This window comes from Zootoca vivipara, chromosome 10 (assembly GCF_965207765.1).
Source record: "Zootoca vivipara chromosome 10, rZooViv2.hap1.1, whole genome shotgun sequence".
In the NCBI taxonomy this organism is placed as follows: Eukaryota; Metazoa; Chordata; class Lepidosauria; order Squamata; family Lacertidae; genus Zootoca; species Zootoca vivipara.
In genome coordinates, this window is record NC_142593.1 from 37005139 (window position 1) to 37020203 (window position 15065).

General features: G+C 39.9%; 2 protein-coding genes across 14 annotated transcripts in view; both read right to left on the reverse strand.

Annotated features, from left to right (window-relative positions):
• The window catches only part of SREK1 (splicing regulatory glutamic acid and lysine rich protein 1), a 31372-nt gene extending 30827 nt beyond the window's left edge, over positions 1 to 545 (reverse strand). For all 9 annotated transcript variants that reach the window (XM_088652672.1, XM_035099714.3, XM_088652673.1 and 6 more), the window contains exon 1: positions 353 to 545. In XM_088652672.1, coding sequence (XP_088508798.1) covers positions 353 to 513 — 161 coding nt within the window. In that variant the 5' untranslated portion in view covers positions 514 to 545. The remainder of the gene's footprint in view (positions 1 to 352) is intronic.
• A 4260-nt stretch (positions 546 to 4805) lies between these two features.
• ERBIN (erbb2 interacting protein) overlaps positions 4806 to 15065 on the reverse strand; it is a 93984-nt gene continuing 83724 nt past the window's right edge. For all 5 annotated transcript variants that reach the window (XM_060280263.2, XM_060280262.2, XM_060280261.2 and 2 more), the window contains 5 exons: positions 12748 to 12879; positions 10740 to 10949; positions 10225 to 10317; positions 8761 to 8835; positions 4806 to 7603 (listed from right to left, as the gene is read on the reverse strand). In XM_060280263.2, coding sequence (XP_060136246.1) covers positions 7499 to 7603; positions 8761 to 8835; positions 10225 to 10317; positions 10740 to 10949; positions 12748 to 12879 — 615 coding nt within the window. In that variant the 3' untranslated portion in view covers positions 4806 to 7498. The remainder of the gene's footprint in view (positions 7604 to 8760; positions 8836 to 10224; positions 10318 to 10739; positions 10950 to 12747; positions 12880 to 15065) is intronic.

Sequence of the window (15065 nt, forward strand, 5' to 3'; positions counted from 1 at the left end):
GCCCGCATTTCGCCTCCGCACCCGCGGCCTTTCCCAGCACCATCACCCATAAAAAAGGGAAAGAAACGCTGAAGGTCTGGACTGCGGCTGAGGAGAAACTGGCAGGGTTTTTTTGGGGGGGGGGAACCGGACGACGACAGTCACTGGCCGCCATGTTAATTACGGGCAGCTCTCGTTCTCATAGAACAGATGCTGCCCAATGACGCAACCACTTATGAAGCGAGCCACTCGCACCCGAAAGCAAGATGGCGGGCACGGCATCCGGTCCGTTTCTCACTCTCCCCTTGCCTCAAGGATTGTCATTCCCGCCATTCTCTATGGCCCCGAGGGCCCTGGTCGGGCCTCAACTTACTCCGGAGGGTAGAGACGCAACTCCTCGATGTCACCTAAGAAACCGAAGAGCGTTCTCATCTGCTCGCTAGTGACCGCCGATGATAAATTGGTGACTTGGATAACCGAAGTAGGGGTCAAAGGGAAGCCGAGAGGCACCCCGATGCCGCCGCTGTTCATCATGATGGCGGCAAGTTTGCTGTCTCGGCCGAACTAACGCACACAAGCGAGGAGACGGAAGTCACCACGGAGAAAGAAACGGCGGAGCTTCCTAGAGCGTCTGCACTCGCGCAACTTCCGAGAGAACGCGGCTGCGCCCTGGCGTTGAGGCGGCCTGTTGTTCGTCTCCTCTGTATGCGGCTTTAAGCTAGGAAACGGAGGGCTTTTTGTGGTGGTTAGGGCACGGCAGCACCTGAGAGACGGACAAGGGGTGGACGGACAAAAAATGTCAAAGCATACGGAATAAACAATCCCTAAATTGCACTATGCGCAGTGCCTCCTGCCCTTCCCCTCTCCAGTATCCACATTAGACGCCTTGGGTAGTAGAATAGATTAGATTTCCCTATTAGGTGGGGTGAAATTTTTGCATATCCCACCCCCGTATTAAAAATCAAAAGAATTGTTTTGTACAAAAATGCCACAACAGGGAGAAGTTTCATAGATGGATGGAGAGAGAATGAATGCTTGAGAGATCGGGCTCTCCAAATTATGCTGGACTCAACATCCCTGACCATTTTCCATGCTGGATAGGGGCTGATGGGAACAGGCGTTCAACAACATGCGGAGGGCCACAGGTTTCTCGCTCCTGTCTAGAGGTTGTGTTATCAAAAAAGGACGAGCAGCCCTTACAACTGATTTGCTGTAGTAATCCCGGGTGCATCCTGCACCTTGCATCCACTTATGCCTAATCAATTATGCCTGCGTAACCCCTGTACTCCCAACTAAACTGGGAGTGGGGAAACTTCAGACCCGAGGGCCAAAAGCAGCCATCCAAGCTTTATCTGGCCATTGGCAGTACCTCATCAGGCCTTACCACCTACCATCCTCAGCCATTGTCTGGAAAAGAGTCCTAAGGGCATGATGAAGCAGCACCAAGGTTCCCTACACCTGCCAGGCAGGTGCCAGTTTCCTTTGCATGGTGTTTCCTTTGCATGGTGCATGGGACTTGGGTGGCTGGTACTGATATCTGTCATATTAATTCTTTTGTATTGCATTGGCCACTTACTGTAAAGAGAAGCTCTCCAGCTTGCAATTTATTCTAATACCAAGTGTGCATGCACACGAAAGCTCATACCTATGACAAACTTAGCTCCTCAATATATGCTATATTCAGGATGCCCTCTCCTGCAGAACTCAGGGATAGGTTGGGCATATAAAGATACACCCACAAGCAGGGCATGAGTGCAATAGCAAGAAGTATTTCTCCCTGGCAGCATTTAATAATCAGAGGCATACTTCTTCTGATGTTGGAGGTAGCACATAGCCATCATAACTTATAACAGGCATCCCCAAACTTCGGCCCTCCAGATGTTTTGGACTACCATTCCCATCATCCCTGACCACTGGTCCTCTTAGCTAGGGATCATGGGAGTTGTAGGCCAAAACATCTGGAGGGCCGCAGTTTGGGGATGCCTGACTTATAATCATGGATACTTATCCTCTGTATGTCTAACTCCGTTTAAATCTATCTTTAGCAGCCATCAAATATTGTTTAAGCACATTCCATATTTAGCCATCCACTGTGTCCAGAAGTCTTTCTGAATTCCCAACATTCAGCTCCATTTATTTATCACAAGGCCTATAACAATAACAATTTATTTATATGCCACCCATCTGCCTGGGTTGCCCCGGCCACTCTGGGCGGCTTCCAGCAAATTATAAATCCACCATAAAACGTCACACATTAAAAACTTCCCTATACCGGGCTGCTTTTAGATGTCTTCGTAAAAAAGTCAGATAGATGTATATTTACTTGAGATCTGACTGGAGAGCATTGCACAGGGCAGACGCGACTACCAAGGCGGCCTTCTGCCTGGTTCCCTGTAATCTCGCTTCTTGCAATGAGGGAACTGCCAGAAGTCCCTTGGAGCTGAATCTTTGTGTCTGGGCTGAATGATAGAGGGTGGAGACACTCCTTCAGGTCTAGTATTAAGAGGGTGAAAAGCCATCTATCTATTTGCTTTCATCACTCAATGTGTCATTAACCTCAAATGTTGCAACCTTTTCCAGAAAGGAAATTTACAAGAAAAACAAATCCTTTGCATGAGTTGTTGAGCTCTTCGCATGGGGCTGCTGCTGGGCTTGCTCTGAGCTGAGAGGACGCTTGGGACTACAACAACTACAACTACAAAGTCTACATGGACCACACCACCAAAACCACTAGCTGGGTCAACCGACGGGATAGGTATGGAAGGATGGGTGGGAGGACGAGAATGAGCAAGTGACCAAGGTGTCCGAAGTCTCCCTGGCCAGGAGGGGAGCAACTTAGAGGCAAAGTGTGCAGTTTCACATGGCTCCATCTTGCTCCTCCTCCAGTTATGTTTGGTTCCAGACTTTGGGCTCTCACATTTCAGTGGCACCCTATGCAATGCTACAATTTGGCGCCCATTCTGTAGCATTGTTGTGAAGCCCCTTGTGGCACAGCACCCATTGTGGACGAACCAGTTGCACTACTCTAAAAAAACCTCTGCTTGGTGGCGTGCAAAGACAGGTAGGTGGGGGGGGGGATAGGAAGCTGACAGATTGTGAGGGACCTGGGAATTGGAGCCAACTGGTGTGAATTTCGGCCAGGGCTGAACTATTTTCAGTACCTGGTCTCCACTCCCAAAGATGCAAAGTGGTACCTCTAGTTACGAACTTAATTCGTTCCGGAGGTCCGTTCTTAACCTTAAACTGTTCTTCACTAGAGGCGTGCTTTCTTGCTGCCGCTGCACCGCCACCGCACGATTTCCGTTCTCATCCTGGGGCAAAGTTCTCAACTCGAGGTAACTCTTCCAGGTTAGCGAAGTTTGTAACCTGAAGCGTTTGTAACTTGAGATACCACTGTAGTAGAGTTTAAAAGGGGTCCCTGAGCACGTACAAAGTGCCTTTCCCATTGCCCTAAAATAACTATAGCTTTTGCATGCACACAGATGAGAGCATTAGCCCCGTCCACTGGAGTGGGGGGGTGCCAATATAGATCCTTGCCAAGTCCATAAGGGCCCCTAGATACACCTCTAGTATCCAGTTAAGGCTGCAGTCATATGCACACACTGAGAGTAAGCCTCATTGAATACAGTGGGACTTACTTCTGAGTAGCCACGTATAAGATTACACTGTGCCACTGTTGAATAAACTCTTCTCCCAAGGGTTTACTTACAGATTCATCTAGAGCAGGCATCCCCAAACTTCGGCCCTCCAGATGTTTTGGACTACCATTCCCATCTTCCCCGACCACTGGTCCTGTTAGCTAGGGATCATGGGAGTTGTAGGCCAAAACATCTGGAGGGCCGCAGTTTGGGGGTGCCTGATCTAGAGCAGGGTGTAGCCAATGTGGTACTTTCCAGATATTGTTGAGACTACAACTCCCAGGACGCCTGAGCATTGGCTGTGCTGCTGAGAGCTGTAGTCCAACCACTTCAGGAGGGCACCATGCTGGCTGTTCCCCGAGAGGACTAGAGTTGTACCACCAGTAAAAAAGCTAATCATTTATCAGATTAACTGCTCTATGAGAGCTAACTATTGCAGAAGCTGCACTCCGCTCCTTAAGGTTGGGTCATTGGTTCTTCCAGAGGCTTCCTGCCAAAGTTCTCCCAAGGTTGCTATTGCAGGCAACCTTGACCTCAATGCTTGACTAATTGCCTCCCACATGCCCACAGGATAGAAGAAAGAACACCAGCCAGATCAGTCCCATCCAAAATGACCAATGGTCTAGAGGATAATCATCTGCGTCACCATTGGTTTGAGGCAGCACTCTCCTTCAAAGGGACTTAAAATCAAATACAAATAAGGAAAGGGTATTTAAAACAAAGAGAAAATTCCAAGAATCTCTGCTTGATTATAGAATGTTATTCAGTGGTAGATTTAAATGATTTAGAAAATTTCAGATTGATGTAGTGAAATCAGTAAATTACACAGTGATTTAAAGAGCATTAGTTTATTATCTATTCTCCATGTGTTACTTCAGAAACAATTTAATTATATACAAAATTTGGAATGCTGAATAAATGCTGATCAATAAAAACATTACATAGCTGCTAATAAGGGAATAGTTACTTTTTTAAAAAGTAGTACAGCAAATTAATGATAAAGGCTTGATTCTGTGTGTTGCTTATTGCTATGATTGTGTTCATAGGATGTGTTCAATTATATACACATTTTTGAAACTCCAGTCAAAAAAAGTAAAAAAAAATGTATTTACACAATAAATATGTGGGATTTCCCCCCAGAATTTGTCATTTGAACTGATTCTTTAATGAACTGTCATGAAAAGAATATTGAGTTGACAAACACTTTATTCATTCGATGCCAAAGCAACCAAGTGTGCAGATATATCTTATCTGACAAGATGAGAAACATTAAAAATCCATGGCTTCTGAATAACGATCTTCTGTTTTGAATAAGCTTTCTTCCACAGCTTCATTTCACCATCATCCAACACAAGTGGTATAATGCATCCAACATGTCTTCTTTTTTTAAAAAAAGTATCATCAATGTTTGATTTCCAACACACTTTTTCTAGTTCCTTGCACCAAAAAGTAAAATAAAATATACCCCTAGAAGGCCACAAAGTTTCTTTAAATTCTCTCAACAAACAATTATTCTTTTTGGCAACACTATTGTACAAAGCTATTCAACTGAATTAAATTCTAACAGCATGGTTTACACTGCTTGTTATTTCATACAAAATTGAATTTGAACACTTTATTTCAACCTGATGTTGTCAAAGACAAATGGTGTCCATGATCAATAAAGAATCAGTTCTGATTTGGGACTTTTGCCCTTACCATGATTATGCCTCAAGTCCTCAGATTAGGACTGATTTGTGGATATTCCCTTTTAAATGGCTGAGGTTACTAATATAATTAAAAGCAAAGAATGTAAATTTTTGAATTGTCAATAAAAAGTAGAGAAATTTAAAAGACAATTTTAGAAGCATGGTAACACTGAAGCCTGCCATTATATAGCTATGTTTCTCATTTTCTTTAAAGATTAACAGCACACAGAAAATAAGTGAACTTTACCAAAATACAGCACATTTTCGCTAATATAAAAATCAATTCCTATGTAAATATCAATGAAAATCAACTAAAATTAATGTACAAAGAGTTGTTAAAGGGTTTCAATTAAAATTATCAAAAACTATACACAGTACAATATGCAGGTGATAACATATTTGAGTGCAATATCATTGGAGTCTGTGTATTTAAAAAGTACTGCCTTTATCTGTTAAGTATACAGGTTCCTTTCTGTTCCAGCACATCTTTCCAAACACTATATAGGCTGGTGCTTTTGCTAATTTCGCTTTAAAACTACCAATTTCTACTTATTAAAAATCGCAGTAACTGAATATTGCTCCAATGACGGATTAATAATTCGCCTTTAAAAAACAGTTATTGGTCTTTTATGGCACTTTTCTCTGGTCCATAATAACCATGTATTACTTATTACCCTATAGGTTAGGCAATCTCATCTCTGTTATATAAAGAAAAAAGAGGAAAATAAACATAATGTTTGTCATAAACAAAATTAAATATGTATAATCCAATATTTATACAAGTAATAAGGAACAAAGGCAGCCTGCGGTAAATCACTATTACGTTAATATAGTTAGAAACCCTTTAATGACTCTGATGTGTCTAGTTCACATTTAATGTCACCTGTAGGAACAGCCCTTTGAGAAAGAACATTACAAACTGGTGGGTCACAAGTTCCCATACCTTTGCTCTATAACTTCCCAACAGCAATTCTCCCATCACTCTGCAACAGTTTCACTGGCTTTGGTTACCTAGCTCCAAACGTATTGTTTCCTTTTAGTCTAACAAGGCAATTCAAGGCCAAACAAAATCACGGTTTCTTTCCTAACCCTTTCCTGAACCATTTACTTCTGGGCAGCCCAGTCCCCACAGGCCTCACTGCCATGAACCCCATTAAAAAGAATGAAGTTTTTTTCTGGCAGAGTAGTTAAGAGGTTTGGAACATGCACACGTGTGATAGATATATAGGTGATGAGTTACAGGCAACACAGTTTTTTTTTAAAAAAACAAACTGGCCATTTAGTTTTTTTCTTTTTCTTTTTAAAAAAATCTATAAATAAGTTGAAAATGGAGTATTTAATACAAGGCAGAAGAAAATCACCCTTTTGCACAAAACTGGGGATTTCCGTAACAGACAGGAGTCTCTGGGGCACAACTCCACAGCACAGGTGAAAAAAGTTGTGTGATTAAAAACACTCAAAGTTAAATTAAAGAAAACAAATAAGACAGTCAGTTGATGTGATATGAGCCAATCCTGTAGAACTCCCAGAAGTGTATTTATAGTCTCTCTAAAAAGACTTCACATTTTATTGCATTTTTCTATTGGTAGATCTACATTCTCATGCTAACTTGTTTCCCTCTTTCTTTCTGGATTCCATACTTTCACGGCCATTTTACCTGGCCTTTCAAAATTATCCCAGCCAGCCCCACTTTCCATCTACCCATTCATCTGTACAATATGCACATAGCAAAGCCAACATATCAAATCTTATCCACATCTACAGAAGTGGTTTCAACAAAAACATTAAAACCAGGTGAACAAAAAAATAAAGGCAACAAACAGCTACAGGACAGAAAGCCCTGCCATCTGTCCATTGGCTACAATGGAGGCTCCTTGTACACAAAGTTTAGTTATGTGTATGCGTTATCCAAAAATAAACCTACCATCTGTACAAAATACACCACAGGTTTGTTCTTGGAGGAGTGACTTTTGATTGCTACAATGCTTTAAAACTCAACAAGGTTGACTACAATATGCATTTACAAAACTGTTTTATCTATGTTCTTTACAGTGGTTTCCCCCTATAACCACAAGATTATTTTATTACTGTACATAATTTTAAAAGTTTTTGTATATAAAAATAATCAAAATATTCAGTTTCCCACAAGTCCTTCAAAGGATCACAAAGACGTTTCCCCTTCTTCCACAGTATTTAAGAAAGTTCTCGAACAATGATGAGTTCCACTGTGTTCTGAAAAGTCTTTAGTAAAGATACCGCTTGTCCGTGATCAATATTGATGAAGCTATATCCATTAGCCTGGAAAGAAGATTTAAATCCTGTTAAGTATAGAGGGAAACCTTTTCAATAACAGTTTATTTTATCTGTTCAGCCATCTCTAAATTTGATGGTTGTTCTGAGAATGATGGAAGTGATGGCATGCTTCAAAGCAGTGGCAGAAGAACCAAAAAGGTTAAATTGATAGTGTGGTATGCTGAAACTGCCTGGGTTGTCCTGATAGATGGGTGTATACCATGAGAAAGACAGAAGAAAGGCAACCCACCCCTGATAATTCTCTTGGACCTCTCAGAGGATGTTATTACCCACTGGCCAAGGTATCCTGGAGAGGCTCTTTGCACTGGAAGTTTAAGGTATGATGATACGCCTACCTGGAGAGCCAATTCTAGGAGGTAGTTCTCGGGAACTGCTTCAGGGTTTTGTCATGTCCCCTCCTTTCTAAGATGTATATGGAATTGCTAGGAGAAGTCATTCAGGGCTTTGGTGTAAGATGCCACCAGTATGCTGACAACACCCCTCTCTTTTATTAAATTAAGGTGGAGAAATGAAGGGACGGGAATGGTGCCTATATTCCATAAGGGGCTGGAATAAGGGCCAATAAACTGAAACTCAATACCAATGAAGCAGAAGTTCTATGGTATAGGCAGTGCTTTTTTCTGGGGGGGGGGGACGCAGGAGTATGCAAACTCCTAAACATTTTGTGACTCTAAGTTTGGCAGTATAAGGGGCAGTATTTCAATATGAGTAGGAAAATGAGAGTACCCCTAAACATTTTTAAAGAAAAAAGCAGTGTTTATAGGTATTAAACCTGTTCTGAATGGACTTGTCTTCCTCCTAAATTATCAAGTGTGTAGCCTGGATGCAAGCCCTGGATCAAGCTATGTCACTGCAGGCCCAAGTAGCCTCTGTGGCAAAGAGTGTCTTTCAGCCACTTCATCTGGTGTGTCAGTGGTGGTCTCTCATGGACAGAGGTAGCCCGGCCTCTGTTATCCATGCTCTGGTAGCATCTAGAATTGTCTACAATAATTAGATGTTTGTGTGGTTGCTTTTGAAGAATATTCAGAAACTTGTGAAAAGAAGTGATGGAGCAGATAAGGGATGGGGAAAAGAGGCAATATTTTGAAGACTGCTATAGTGATGAACATTAATAATTGGTAAATTGGTTTAAGCAACATTACCTGAATAATTTTATCGCCTGGCTGCAACAGTTTAGATGCTGGTCCTTCAGGCTGTACCCTGGTTACAAATATACCCTTCAAGTGAACAGGAAACAAACGTTAAATACATACATGGTGGTTTATTGGAACACAACCCTCTATAGCTGCAGTAGGGATTTGGACTTTTATATTTGAATGACAGATTCTCTGAATCATCCTAGAAGTTGTATCAAAAACTGTGCAAGGCAAAGTTCAAAGTCCCACTGTGCATGTGCACAGTGGTTCAAAATACTGGGCTGGCCTTGTAGTCACTATTGCAAATAATTTTCACTTGTTTTTGTCTCATCCGATGCTGCACTAGGAATGCAAGATATTTGTCCCATGGGCTAGAAAAACAACAACGTACGTCAGTGCTTTTTTCTGGAGAAACACAGGGGTACCCCTAAACATTTTCTTAGACAAAAAGCACTGACATAAGTGAAGTTAGCTACAACAGAACATGCTTTCTATTAACACCCAATTATTCTCCTTGTTTTCTTAGGCTTTCTTCCTATCTTACCAGCATTCAATTGACCCCAGAACCCCACTATTCCCCAATTTCCTCAATTTGTAAAATGAACTCTGCACCCAACAGGGCACTCGGTGATATGAAACTCAGTCATAATCAGAGCAGATCCACTGAAATTGACAGACTTAGGTCAATTGATTTTAATCTACTCAGAGTATAACTAATTCCAATTAGTCTACTCAGAGTATAACTAATGCTGAATATTACCTATTTATTTTACCATACATAAGTATGGTAAATCATACTTTTGAAAGTAAGGTTTTAAAAGAGAAGGCTGGTAAGCCTTTCAATCTCAGCACTCAAAAGAATTCTCTGGATAAGGCTTACAGCTAAAACCTTGTGTTGTAGGGAATGTATTACGTATTGGCCTATGACATGAAGTTTGCTTTATTAAATTAGCCAGACTGCCACAAAACTTAAATTCATCAACACTATGGTAGTTCTCCAATTTCCTCCAACAACAGGAATTGTGTTTTCCGAATACCTACTTTCCTCAAGTTTAACCCAATCTAGCCTGTTTTTCTCTTTCTTAAGTAGTAATTAATTATTACATATTACATCTTAACAATTCTTTGCGCACAGAGTTAAACTCAATATTGGGCTTATGAGGTCCTTCCACCTCCACCATCTCTCTATTCTTATTGTGTAGCTGGTTAGATAACTTCACAAGAAAAAGAGTGAAAAATAATGTTTATTAATGCTGGGGGTGGGCGAAGTGTGTGTATGTGTGTGTACAATTTGTTTATTTATGGTTAATATAGTTCATCCTTCTTCCCAAAAGGAAGCATGGGAAGTACGAAACAACAACAACATTAATCATAAAAACCTTAAAAACATCAAAGAGTTCCTCCTCAATAAAGCTAATACCTCCCAAACAATAACCATACCCCAAAGGACTGGATCTATTTAATACTCACATCATCATCAGGCCTGAAGGGATTTCCTCTGCCACCGGTTCCTCCTGATATACTAAATCCAAGCTCTGGATCCTTTTCAATTCTCACTCTTATCTAAGAAAATCAGAAAATCAGAAAATAGATCTGTTCTACGTGTTCAGATTCATGGAAAAACTGCAGCTATTGCATAATCCATTTTTATATCACATAATACTATGCTTTACTTCTATATTTTCAAGCTCACCAATGAATTAAAATTGTTGTATTTCTATTAAGTTTTATATTCTTTGTTTTGTAAGTTGCATGGGTTAGTCAAAGTGAAATACTTACTAAACAAACAAACAAACAAATATTTCTCTAAGCACTTGGGCATATTCCTGAAAAATTTATATGGAAGCATGAACAACAGTGGTAATAATAAAGATAACAAGTCATCAGCAAAGGACATTCGCAGGGTCTCAACCAAGTAAATGCTTCCAGTGCTTTCCAACAACAATGTGAGAATTTATTCATTAAGTTGTAACCTTTGTCCTTACCTCTTGCTTTGACATCTCGTGGCTTTGCCTTGATGGACCCTGGGACTGACTATAGGGTGGCTGATGGGCAACTTTAAGCATTAGATAATCAATTAATTGCTCTCTAGAAGGATGTCTTGCCACAGATGTTTGGGAAGCAGGATGATGGATTTGGCTATAGTTTGCCTGAGGTCTTGGAGGCTGGCACATCTGCCCATTCGTCAAAGGTATCTGGATAAATGAATAATCCTTAAGCAACATTTTACATCCGCAAGAATATGTATATATATTATCTTGATGCTCAGCTGATAATGATTTTGCAACACTTACAAGAGATTTTGTTGTTAAACATGTCTGTTGTATTCTTATTTTTTTAAAAAAACTAATAGCAGTATACACAAAACAAATGGGAATGAAATGCATTTTTTTCAACTTTTGTTTAGTACAAACTAGACCACTGGGTAATGGGCTAAACTAATCAATTAGGGAATATATAATTTTTTTTTGGTGGAAGTACTCATAGATTTTTGAATAGCTTTTGAAGTTTTAGTATATTGCTTATGGTTCTCAAAGGATGTGGCAGGGGAAGATAGCAAATGTGATGGTAAGATCCAAGGACAATCAAAGAAACATTTAAACATTTCGGTGTATTATAGTACTGTATAGTATATAAAAATATCTTTTTTATTTGCAGAATATGAATAATATCTTTTCAAAATCAGAGCAAGAGCATCAAGTGATACTGAGAACAACGTAGTTGCGATCCAGAACTACTGTTTGAACAGAGAAGACTCATTTATAATTGTATTTTGTGAATGATTCATGTTCTTATGTAGCTGCACTGTTTTATACTTTCTGGATGTTCCGTGATCATATTAAAAGTAGTTGTGTTCTATGTTATAAATTAAGCATTGCTAGAAGTTGTTTCTTTTTGTTTTCAAATGTATTTTTATCAAAAAAATTCAGTGTGGCACAAGAAAAAAATTATTCTGAAAGTGTGGCGCAGAGAAAAAGGTTTGAGAACCACTGGCTTATATGAATGCATGAATAATGCATTTATTTCCCCCCTCTAATTTGTGGCAGTTAAGCTTGGATAACCAAATGTGTGTTGTAGTTGAGCCCTTCATGATACCACAAGGCACTGGAGTCGCAGTTCTATACACAGCTATCCAGGAGTAAGTCTCACTGAGTCCCATGTGACTTGTTTCTGAGTAGACGTGCAAAGAACAGCTGACATTTTCTGTGTTATAACCTCTTGAGTAGTAAACAACCAAGACACACAATTAGGTAAGTAAATAATTGCTGATTCTTTTCTTCACTATGCATTTCCTGCCCATAACAATGGCCTTGTTCGGCTGCAATCACTAAGGTCTGGGCTTGTGTGCTCCCAACTCTCCCATTCTCCTACAATGCCGCCACAACAGGAGACTGGAAACCAATAAGGCCAGAATGGATCAGAATTTGAATCCAGCTTCAAGCAAAGTAGAAAATGAACTGAGCCTCCAAGGAAGGTGAGCAGCTCACATCTAGTAAAAGGATAGCATTTTCTGCCTCCTTCAAGCAAATGGAAGATGGAAACCCAAGTGCCACTCGGGAGGGAAGTTTCTTCCATTTTAAGTGAACTGCACTTTATTTATTTAATTATTTAAAGAAATACTTAAACTGCACTACAATTTATATATTTATTTCATAAAATTAATACATCACTTTATTGTAAACAACAACAACAACCCTCAAATGGTTTACTCATTATGCTCAAGCCTGGACAAACTGTCTTAACTATAATTTAGGGAAACATGCCAGCTTGAAACAGTGATTAATTTCCCAAAACCATAGTTAACATTTATCACAGTTCTGCATTTGGACATAATTAACCATTAATTAACTAGAAGTGAAAGCTTTTGATCTTCTTGTTAACACAACAGGGAGGTGGGAGCACAAAATCCATAGTTTAGCATTGTATCTGAACCAGATATTTGTGTCAGAACAATACTTTTATAGATTGTGAATGATCCCTGTAGCTTAGTACCTGCACAGGAACTTTCTTCATGTTGTCTGAAGCAACATCTTTGAGGCTAAGTGTGGCAGATGAATAGTTCTGCTGTCCAGCAATGAATACATCTTCCTGACATTGCTCTACTGAGGTTGATGTTTGGGGATGCTTTAAATGATAAAAGCATACAAACATTACTGCTATATTGTAAACACATTATACAAGAATTGCCAATTTTGTCCATATGACTGTTAAGCATATTACTTTGGTGCATTCAAGAATTTAATCATATTATTCAGCCTTGAAAGGACCATAAATGTTAACCCCAGCTTTTGAAACAACAATGGAACTTACTCTGAACTGCATAATAAAACTATTCATTAAACAGTAGCTATTTAAGGATTTGCAAACATAACACAAAAGTCTTTTGTTAACTTTGTTCTGCTAGATTTACCCGATGCCCATCCACTTTTTGGAACATGAACCTCACCATTGCCACTTTTCCTACACCTTGTCTTGCTGAACTATGTTAACAATTTAGTTTGCATGAATTCCTCTGAACAGATTTTCCATTGCTTATTTTTTCACAGGAATTGAAAGGTAGGTGGGACAAGGACAGCCATCCTCATTTTATGATAGAAGTATGGGGTTCCAAAACAGCTCAGTGGAACTACTGTGAGCTGTGTATCAAACATATTATCATAATCATCATCACCATCATATTATTATTATTATTATTTAGTATTAATAGAGCACTATCAATATGCAGAGCTCTTCACAGACTGACAAATAAAAAGATACATTCTTGTTCCAAGGATCTTAAAATGTACATCAGTGAGAAACAACAGAAGGAAGATTAATAATGCAAAGGCAACAGGAAAAGAATATGGTTCTGTTCAGTTAAATGCTAAATTACAACAAGGAATAATGAATCAAGATTTAGCCAAAGGTTACATGGAGGAAGACCCCGGGAGGCAGAGTGAAGCATGAGGAAGAATTCAATTGGCTGGGGATGTTGGAGCTGGAGACAGCATGTACTGCAATATGATAATGAAAAAATAAGGGAAGGGAAGGGAAGGCTAGGCTATGTTGGATACAGGAGCAGACAGGAAGCCAGTACAGGGATCTGAAGAGGGAAATGATATGATATTAAATATGATGAGTGAATTATTTTTGAGTGCCAAGATGTGGCAAAAGAAGGCCAGAAAAGATAAGGCTGCAGTACACAAGGTGAAAGATGGCCTGATTATGAACTGGAATTTTTGCCAAGAGGGCAAAGAGGAATGATCACATTTTTGCAAACTTATACAATGTAATTTGGAAACAGATTGAATATTGAGAAGAAATAATCAAAGATAATGTTGGGCCTCATGTCCTATAAACAAAATTGATTATGATGTTGAGTAAAGAATCCAAAGAGACAAAAAGGTTTGTGGAGTTGTGAAAGTTGAACCTTGGACATATTAAGTTAACGTTTAATCAAGAAAAATGAGGGGGGCTATAGATGGCTCATACTTAGAAATAAGTAATTATATCTAACTACAGAGTATTACAAAATTAAACTTCCGTTATTATCTATGAGGAGAAGTTGGTGAATCATTGTGAACCCCAATATAGAATTGTGATTCTGGCTACTACCTACAGTGAGGGGGGGAGTTTTTGATCTCCTGCTAAATTTGCCCATTTGCCCTCTGACGAAGAAATGACCAGTCCATAATTTTAAAGGTAGGTTTATTATAGCTGTGAGAGACAGAATAACAGCAGGAAAACCCCCAGAAGACAAAAGTCAGAAATTGATGTGCATTATGAGTGAAATAAGTATTTGATCCCCTATCAACCAGCCAGATGTCAGGCTACCTGGTATCTTCACTGTATGAAATGAGCTGAGATTAGAAGCACCTGCTGTAGGGGAGAGGTTTTACCTGTAATCCCAGCTCTTTACAGTACCTGTACAAAAGACACCTGTTGACAGAAGCAATCAATCCAGCAGATTCCAAAGTAGCCACCATGACCAAGACCAAAGTGCTGTCCAAGGATGTCAGGGACAAGATTGTAGACCTGCACAAGGCTGGACTGGGCTACAAGACTATTGCCAAGCAGCTTGGTGAGAAGGTGACAACAGTTGGTGCAATAATTCACAAATGGAAGAAACAAAATAACTGTCAACCTCCCTCAGTCTGGGGCTCCATGCAAGATCTCATCTTGTGGAGTTGCAATGATCAGGAGAACGGTGATGAAGCATCCCAGAACTACATGAGGGGAACTTGTCAATGATCTCAGGGCAGCTGGGACCATAGTCACCATGAAAACAGTTGGTAACACACTACGCCGTGAAGGACTGAGATCTTGCAGAG